Source organism: Salmo salar, chromosome 01, assembly GCF_965601325.2.
Source record: "Salmo salar chromosome 01, fSalSal1, whole genome shotgun sequence".
In the NCBI taxonomy this organism is placed as follows: Eukaryota; Metazoa; Chordata; class Actinopteri; order Salmoniformes; family Salmonidae; genus Salmo; species Salmo salar.
The window spans coordinates 110619616-110630000 of NC_138291.1; the positions used below are offsets into that span (position 1 = coordinate 110619616).

General features: G+C 44.1%; 1 protein-coding gene across 2 annotated transcripts in view; it reads left to right on the plus strand.

The window, feature by feature from the left end:
• Positions 1-10385, plus strand: part of LOC106594719 (paired box protein Pax-2a) — a 101227-nt gene that overhangs the window by 20629 nt on the left and 70213 nt on the right. For both annotated transcript variants that reach the window (XM_082978758.1, XM_082978759.1), the window contains exons 6-7: positions 4923-5098; positions 8730-8865. In XM_082978758.1, the coding sequence (XP_082834884.1) occupies positions 4923-5098; positions 8730-8865 (312 nt within the window). The remainder of the gene's footprint in view (positions 1-4922; positions 5099-8729; positions 8866-10385) is intronic.

Below are 10385 nucleotides of genomic sequence, written 5' to 3' on the forward strand. Positions count from 1 at the left end.
CATATCTCCCTCACTAACTTTAAGCACCAGCTGTCAGAGCAGCTCACAGATCACTGCACCTGTACATAGCCCATCTGTAAATAGCCCATCCAACTACCTCATCCCCATACTGTTATTTATTTATTTTGCTCCTTTGCACCCCAGTATCTCTACTTGCACATTCATCTTCTGCACATCTATCACTCCAGTGTTTAAATTGCTAAATTGTAATTATTTCGCCAATATGGCCTATTTATTGCCTTACCTCCCTTATCTTACCTCATTTGAACACACTGTACATGTTTCTACTGTGTTATTGACTGTATGTTTGTTTATCCCATGTGTAACTCTGTGTTGTTGTTTGTGTCGCACTGCTTTGCTTTGTCTTAGCCAGGTCGCAGTTGTAAATGAAAACTTGATCAACTAGCCTACCTGGTTAAATAAAGGTGAAATAAATAAATAAAATTAGAGTGAGGGGTTTTTACAGAGATGTACTGGGCATTAGAGTGAGGGGTTTTTACATAGATGGACTGGGCATTAGAGTGCGGGTTTTTACATAGATGTACTGGGCATTAGGGTGAGGGGTTTTTACATAGATAGACGGCATTAGAGTGAGGGGTTTTTACACTAGTCATATGATTATGGATATTACAAGGAGGAAATATTGAGGTGGGTGTCTTAAATGTTTAAATGGGTATTTCACATTAACTTGAGTGGGAACAACAGCCCGTGTACTGTAGGTTGACCTGGGGATGGTTTGAGTGGGAACAACAGGTTGACCTGGGGATGGTTTGAGTGGGAACAACAGGTTGACCTGGGGATGGTTTGAGTGGGAACAACAGGTTAACCTGGGGATGGTTTGAGTGGGAACAACAGGTTAACCTGGGGATGGTTTGAGTGGGAACAACAGGTTAACCTGGGGATGGTTTGAGTGGGAACAACAGGTTAACCTGGGGATGGTTTGAGTGGGAACAACAGGTTAACCTGGGGATGGTTTGAGTGGGAACAACAGGTTAACCTGGGGATGGTTTGAGTGGGAACAACAGGTTAACCTGGGGATGGTTTGAGTGGGAACAACAGGTTAACCTGGGGATGGTTTGAGTGGGAACAACAGGTTAACCTGGGGATGGTTTGAGTGGGAACCACGGCCCATGTACTGTAGGTTGACCTGCGGGTGGTTTATCTTGTGTATGGGAAGTGTATTCCTCTGTGGTGAATGACTAATGTGCGGGTATTGATCATGGTATGTACTCTGGCCTAGCAGATGGAAAGTAATTAATGAGTCTATTTGCTTCCGAGGACCGAAGGGAACAGTTGAGGTTGATAAAGCGCCGACCGTTCAGCGGAGCTACGAGAGGCTGAGGCCCCCAGTGGAGCTGTCCAGAAATAATGCCAGATCAAAGACGTGATTAGATTTATCTATACTGAAAATCAGAAGAAAATAGCTGAACAGTGTAAAGTAGAAGTGATTTATGTTCTCCTGTGATCCCAACCGATCACACTATGTAAATAGAAAGATTTTGAAAATTATGAAAATAGAAAGATTTTACATATGTGTAAAATGAAATACATATACCGTAATAGGTATTTTTTCACATAAATAGCTATTTTAATGTTTATTTAGAATTATTAGTTATCCAAATAAGTTGTTTGAGGATATAGAAGTATTGTAGTATGTTGGGCAGCAAATGGTAGTTACTTATTCACCACATGCACAGACCCCCCTCCCCTCCCCCAATCACGACACACACACACACACACACACACACACACACACACACACACACACACACACACACACACAAACACACACACACACACACACACACACACACACACACACACACACACACACACGACTCCCCCAGGGTCTCTTATATATCCCCTTGATGCGTTTTGCTCTTCTTGGGAGTGCAGGTTCATCCTCTGGCCCCAGTGAGAAAAGGTCAAGCGGCAGAATGGAATGGCAATAACCCTTCCAAATGGTACTATCAGGAGAGACATGATTGATCAATTGAATTCCATGGCAGAGAAAAATGTGGGATTAAGTAGAGTATTATACGCACATTGAGTTGAGGCATGATGTTCATTTCAAGTTCATTTCGGGCTCCCTCTTGCCACCAGACCAGGCAGGCAATCAATAGGGTCCCTCCTTGCATATCATATATCTCCGCCGCTCCCTCCAGAACCAACCAGAGAACATAATCTGCCGCAAATTTAGAATGACAGATTTGTAAGGGAGCTGAAGGCCTTTCTAGAGATCCACGGAGGAGGAGGCTGGAGACTGAGAGGCAGTAGCCAGAGTCGCTGCAGCCTGGGATGGGAAGGGAGGGGTCCGGAGGGCTGTAAAAGTGGGGCTTTAAAGCATCACAGGGAAGCGCCAAAGGGAAAAGCTAAGGCATCCCTCTCCCTCTGTTTGGAGAATGGCATCCTGGGACTGGGAGATGATTGAACTAGACTGTACCAGTTTATTCATTCACAGCATCTCTCTCTCTCTTTCTCTTTCTCTCTCGTTCTCTCTCTCTCTCTCTCTTTCTCTGTCTGTCGTGTCTGTCTGTGGTCACAGCGGTGTTAGCTACCCAAATGAAACACTGTTACTCTGCCACTCTACTGAAAATGAAAGCAGTATTAAACTGTGGAAAAGGGAAATTGAGAAAGGAGAGAAGAAGGAGGGAAACCCCTGGAGCCTGGAATGAACATGGAATGAAAAAGCCACTGCAGTACTGTAGCTGCCGCGTTCATTAAAATACATGGGCTCCACCACTACAACAAGTATATATTTGCACTGATGGTAATCCATCAATTACCACAGGGGCTTTCACATCATGATGCTGGCTAATACTGTGTGTGGTAGTGGTCGTTTCCTCTACTGTCTGTCTGTGAAGAAACACTGCACTCAGTGGCTCACCACTAGCAGCATTAATATGACCTGTTTATTTCTACCCTGACTGAACCTACCCTGACTGAATCTGCCCTGACTGAATCTACCCTGACTGAATCTACCCTGACTGAATCTGCCCTGACTGAATCTACCCTGACTGAATCTACCCTGACTGAATCTACCCTGACTGAATCTACCCTGACTGAATCAACCTTGACAGAATCTTTCCTAACTGAATCTATCCTGACTGAATCTACCCTGACTGGATCTACCCTGACTGAATCAACCTTGACAGAATCTATCCTAACTGAATCTATCCTGACTGAATCTATCCTGACTGAATCTATCCTAACTGAATCAACTCTGACTGAATCTACCCTGACTGAATCTACTCTGACTGAATCTACCCTGACTGAATCTACCCTGACTGAATCTACCCTGACTGAATCTGCCCTGACTGAATCTACCATGACTGAATCTACCCTAACTGAATCTACCCTGACTGAATCTACCCTGACTGAATCTGCCCTGACTGAATCTACCCTGACTGAATCTACCCTGACTGAATCAACCTTGACAGAATCTATCCTAACTGAATCTACCCTGACTGAATCTACCCTGACTGAATCTACCTTGACTGAATCTGCCCTGACTGAATCTATCCTAACTGAATCAACTCTGACGGATCTACCCTAACTGAATCTACTCTGACTGAATCTACCCTGACTGAATCTACCCTGACTGAATCTACCCTGACTGAATCTACCCTGACTGAATCTGCCCTGACTGAATCTACCCTGACTGAATCTACCCTGACTGAATCTACCCTGACTGAATCTACCCTAACTGAATCTACTCTGACTGAATCTACCCTGACTGAATCTACCCTGACTGAATCTACCCTGACTGAATCTACCCTGACTGAATCTACCCTGACTGAATCTGCCCTGACTGAATCTACCCTGACTGAATCTACCCTGACTGAATCTGCTCTGTATGATTGAATATATCAGTAGTGCTTGAAGTGGACTCAAATAGATGCTTGGACTCATTTTGGGTGCCAGCATGTTTTATATGTAGGTCAAATCAAATCAACATTTATTCATCAGGTACAAAGAATACAGCGGGTGTACACGCATGTAAACGGTACAGGATACAGAGGGTGTACACACGTGTAAACGGTACAGGATACAGCAGGTGTACACAGGTGTAAACAGTACAGGATACAGTGGGTGTACACGCGTGTAAACGGTACAGGATACAGCGGGTGTACACGCGTGTAAATGGTACAGTAAAACACTTACTTGCGTGTGCTGGTACTCATAATATAGAGCCAATATTCTATAAGAGGTGATGGAACATTTGAGTGCAGGCCCAACTCAAGCACTGAGTACTCTTATCCAAAGTTACCAGTAACACACAGTAATGATATAAACAAAAAGCCACAGGGGCTTCAGACAGCTTCCTACCTTACATGGGCTTCAGTGACAGCCAGCTTCCTACCTTAAAGAGACTTCAGTGACAGCCAGCTTCCTACCTTAAAGAGACTTCAGTGACAGCCAGCTTCCTACCTTAAAGAGACTTCAGTGACAGCCAGCTTCCTACCTTATAGGGGCTTCAGTGACAGCCAGCTTCCTACCTTACAGGGACTTCAGTGACAGCCAGCTTCCTACCTTACAGGGACTTCAGTGACAGCCAGCTTCCTACCTTACAGGGACTTCAGTGACAGCCAGCTTCCTACCTTACAGGGACTTCAGACAACCAGCTTCCTACCATACAGGGGCTTCAGTGACAGCCAGCTTCCTACCTTACAGGGACTTCAGTGACAGCCAGCTTCCTACCTTACAGGGACTTCAGTGACAGCCAGCTTCCTACCTTACAGGGACTTCAGTGACAGCCAGCTTCCTACCTTACAGGGACTTCAGTGACAGCCAGCTTCCTACCTTACAGGGACTTCAGTGACAGCCAGTATCCTACCATACAGGGGCTTCAGTCAGCCAGCTTCCTACCTTCCAGGGGCTTCCTGATTAGACTCTAGTGTTGTTGCTCTCTCTTCTTGTAGATGGTTCAGATGGGTCTGGCCCAAACACTGATTCTCAGGTTAGTGTGGACAGTTTACGGAAGCACCTGCGGGCCGATGCTTTCACTCAGCAGCAGCTGGAAGCTTTGGACCGGGTCTTTGAACGCCCGTCGTACCCTGACGTCTTCCCAACCTCGGACCACATCAAACCAGAACAGGTTAGTTACGTCTTGTTGTTTGTCACCATCACCAGTAATCCACCTGTATATTGCACCACGTCACCCCTTCCATTCCTTCCCAGTTTCCTCCAGCTGTACAACCATGATATTGTTGTTGCTGTTTTTCTGGTTGTTTATTTTATTTTAGCATTGTTGTTGCTGCTCCAAACGTAGTTTTCTCTGAAACGCAACATATTTTTATTTACTTTTTGTGCTGAGAGATTCTGCTATTTTATTTAGTTGGCCCAGAGGGCCCCGAAGGAGCACGCCATCTAACCAATATATATATATATACACCTGCTCCACGCAGCTCTCAAAATAAAATGCCCACAAATGTATAGGCTGGTAAACCAGTCATTCCAGTGTATTAGAAAACAGCATGTAAAATGCTGAAGGGATTTCAGGGAAAACTCCCACGTCGTATTGATCTTGGGATGAAAAAACACCACATTCCTTGGATCCCCTATAATTGAGAATAACAGAAAGGCAACATGCAATTAATCAATATCTCTATTTTTCTCTATTTTTTGCTGTTGTGTTATTTGACTTTGTGTTTCTCCTTTTGCACCTGGTATTTCTGTTATAATTCTGTGTCATTCTTGAAAAATGTTATTATTGAAACAGTGTATGAAGCCGCTTTCAGTTGTCAGATTTATCATGGAAATGTTTTTATAAATTGTAAACATAGAAAAGGGGCTTTCTTGATTTATTTCCACACACCTGGGTGTATATATAGGATATTCTAATGCGTCTTGCTTTTGATGTCAACACCACAAACGCCCACCATCTATCCATCCTCATTTACCAAATGAAGACCCCTTCTGTAACCACCACCCTGCCCCCAACCAAAAGAAACCACAATAACTAGACCCTTATATGTTGAGATACTACCTTTCTTCTTATTAAAACCTCTCTGAGGCTTATTACAATGGATAACCTTTATTTACTTTCATTAGACTATTAAACAACAAGAGACTATTAATTTGTACCCGTATAAAACTACAAGTCTTTAAGGGGGGACCCATAAAAGAGCTAAAGCAATGGGCCTAATTGAGTTCATTTTAATTTCTCTCCGATCGCGGCGAATTACGTAGGTAATAAATCAGTAGGACAGGACTCACCTCCAGAAGAGAGCCTAATTTGGAGCTAATTACCAAACTGATTTCTACTGGAAGATCAATACCAAAACGAATTGGAAATGACTTGCAATCACAGAGAGCTTCAGAGAGAGTATTAAAGAAGAAGAAGAGAGGGAAAGGAGGCGGGGTTCAAAAGAAAAAGAGACCAGTAGAACAATAATGGAATAGAGACCAGTAGAACAATAATGGAAAAGAGACCAGTAGAACAATAATGGAATAGAGACCAGTAGAACAATAATGGAATATAGAACAGTAGAACAATAATGGAAAAGAGACCAGTAGAACAATAATGGAATAGAGACCAGTAGAACAATAATGGAATAGAGACCAGTAGAACAATAATGGAAAAGAGACCAGTAGAACAATAATGGAAAAGAGACCAGTAGAACAATAATGGAATAGAGACCAGTAGAACAATAATGGAAAAGAGACCAGTAGAACAATAATGGAATAGAGACCAGTAGAACAATAATGGAATAGAGACCAGTAGAACAATAATGGAAAAGAGACCAGTAGAACAATAATGGAATAGAGACCAGTAGAACAATAATGGAATAGAGACCAGTAGAACAATAATGGAAAAGAGACCAGTAGAACAATAATGGAAAAGAGACCAGTAGAACAATAATGGAAAAGAGACCAGTAGAACAATAATGGAAATGAGAACAGTAGAACAATAATGGAAATGATGTGACGGGAACAGAAAAATCTGTTTTAATTGAATATAGTATTAATCAGAGGATTTTCTCCTTTCATGGACCTCTCTTTCACTTGTCATTGTTCCCCTTTCTCCTCATTGGTCAATGTGTCCCTATTAGCCGGGGTCTGGGTGCTGGTTGGAAGGCCATTAAAAACACCATTCTGGAGATGCAGAACTAAATAGATTCAACCCTCCCACACTTCTGCTAGCCATTTGGTCATCCTTTTCAAATCTATCTTTTCTTTTGTTTTTTTTTCCTCCATCTCCCCCGTCTTCGAGCCCGTCCTTTATCTGCATGATAAAACGCCTGTTTGACGTCTAAAGCCTTCAAGAATAGAGGAAAACATCCGACATTGTCCCCGTGAACAGTTGTAGCAGACAATTAGAGTTTATCTGGGATAGAAGCAGACAAGAGTGGGGTCACAGGCTCACAGGCGTCCCCTTTGGGACCGCAGCCCAGCGAGCCACTCAGACACACACTGGGCTTTTTTTTGGACAAACATTGTCAACACACAGTCTCCGGAAGTCTGATCTCATTATAAAACACACACTAACATCTGCCATGACCGTCTCAAACTATCCACCACCGTACAAAGGAAATACTTTCTGTGGGTGTACACAGTGTCTCTATAGTAATGTATTGCAGTCCAAACTAAATACATAGAAAATACATCATGGTCGATATAAAACAAAGTCATTTTCTCATTATGATAAAACATATATAAATAGAATGGAGAAAAATGTTATTTCTTTCAATTTGATATTCATTTTGTATATGGTAACACGGAACAGTGTAACTTACAGTATATGACAACCTATTTATAGTCACTGATGATGAACCAATGAAACGTTAAAGGGTTGTGGGGAAGCTTATTTAAAATAAAAAAAATATTCCAAATTTTAAAAAGCCAAAAGGTGAATAGTGTCCTGTTTGAACCAGGGCCACATGGCGTGTCTGTGTACGTCCCAAATGTAATCTTATACCCTGTGCAGCGCACTACTTCTGGTCCAAAGCAGTGCGCTGTAGTAGGGAATAGGGCACCATTGGGGACAGTGGCGTGGTAACCAAGCAGAGCTGTTTTCTCCCTTGGCTGATCAGGACTCCTGGCTGCAGTCAAGCACAAAGGACCAGATGACGGCTTGGCTTTTCTAGATCCCACTTCCTCTCAGACAAAACCAAAATACATTAATGATATGCTTGAACTCCCACCCTCGCTGCTGCAGCTTGAAAATAGTGAACTCTCTCACACACACACACACACACACACACACACACACACACACACACACACACACACACACACACACACACACACACACACACACACACACACGCGCACGCACATATACACGCACGCACATATACACGCACGCACATATACACACACATACACATATACACACACACATACACACACACACACACACACACACACACACACACACACACACAGATACACACACACACACACACATATACACACACACGCACACACACACACAAATATGCATGCACACACTTACAGGCGACTACACACACCCAAAACCCAACCCAGACACCCACACCCCACACACACACACACTCACACATAGACACCCTAAGATTCACGGAGAGACAATATTTGACTCTGTAAGCATGGTTTTGGTAGCTAATGTTGTGTTATTGTGTAACCCTGATTAATGAAGGCTCTTTAGATGAAACATTGGTGGAATAAAGCCCATAGCAGGGAGAGGTGGGGCCTTTTTTTCTTCGTTTCTATGGTTGTGTAATGATGAACGTGTCTTTTTGCAGGCTAACGAGTACTCCCACTCCCACTCCCTGTCCTCCCTGAATCCTGGTCTGGACGGCGAGGTCAAACCCAGCCTGTCCTCCAGCAGTAACCAGAACCTGGGCCCCAGTGTCTCTGTGACGCAGAGCTACTCTGTAGGTAAGACACAGAGCCAAACACTGGTCCTGTCTGTGTGGATCAGTTGGTAGAGCATGATGCTTGCAACATGAGTCCCAGAATTGTGGGTTCAATTCCACGTTTGGGGCAACACATACAAAAATAATGTTTTTTTTACGTGGCTTTTGGCTGTGTGTCTCAGAGGAGGAGAGCTGACCTAGGATCAGTTTAGCCTTTTAGATCACAATGAATATGATTACATGGCCAGGGGAGACCTGATCCTAGATCTGTACTCCTACTCTACAGTCTACCTGCCATCACCCTGGCCAGTCAGGACAGGCCAAACCACAGCTTCAGCTAAGGGGATTATTGGTCTGCTTCACAAATGGCTCCCTTTTCTAGTGCACTGCTTTTGACCAGGGTCCATAGGGCTCAGGGTCCATAGGGCTCAGGGTCCACAGAGCTCAGGGTCCATTGTGACCAGGGTCCATAGGGCTCAGGGTCCATAGGGCTCAGGGTCCATAGTGACCAGGGTCCATAGGGCTCAGGGTCCATAGGGCTCAGGGTCCATAGTGACCAGGGTCCATAGGGCTCAGGGTCCACAGGGCTCAGGGTCCATAGTGACCAGGGTCCATAGTGACCAGGGTCCATAGGGCTCAGGGTCCATAGGGCTCAGGGTCCATAGTGACCAGGGTCCATAGGGCTCAGGGTCCATAGTGACCAGGGTCCACAGGGCTCAGGGTCCATAGGGCTCAGGGTCCATAGTGACCAGGGTCCATAGGGCTCAGGGTCCATAGTGACCAGGGTCCATAGGGCTCAGGGTCCATAGGGCTCAGGGTCCATAGTGACCAGGGTCCATAGGGCTCAGGGTCCATAGGGCTCAGGGTCCACAGGGCTCAGGGTCCATAGGGCTCAGGGTCCATAGTGACCAGGGTCCATAGGGCTCAGGGTCCATAGGGCTCAGGGTCCATAGGGCTCAGGGTCCATAGGGCTCAGGGTCCATAGTGACCAGGGTCCATAGGGCTCAGGGTCCATAGTGACCAGGGTCCATAGTGACCAGGGTCCATAGTGACCAGGGTCCATAGTGACCAGGGTCCATAGGGCTCAGGGTCCATAGGGCTCTGGTCAAAAGTAGTGCACAATGTAGGGAATAGGGTGTCTCATTTTTGGGATGGGTTCTTGTTCACTTGTTCTGTTCAGAACAGCCAACGTTGTAATGAAACAAAACAACATGATGTTGTGCAATGCATTGACATGGTGTCTATTTATTTACATGAAAATAAAAACAAATACTCCAAACAGAAACATGACAGTAAGTGTGCAGATTATTTTAATGCCGTTTGGTTTGACACTCTGAGTAGTAGTAGTAGTAATAGTATTAGTATTAGTATAGGTATTAGTATTTGTATCAGTAGTAGTAGTAGTCGTAATAGCAGTAGCAGTAGTAATAGTAATAGCAGTAGCAGTAGTAGTAGTAATAGTAGTACTAGTAGTATTAGTATTATTAGTATTATTAGTATTAATAGTATTAATAGTAATAGTAGTAGTAGTAGTAGTAGCAA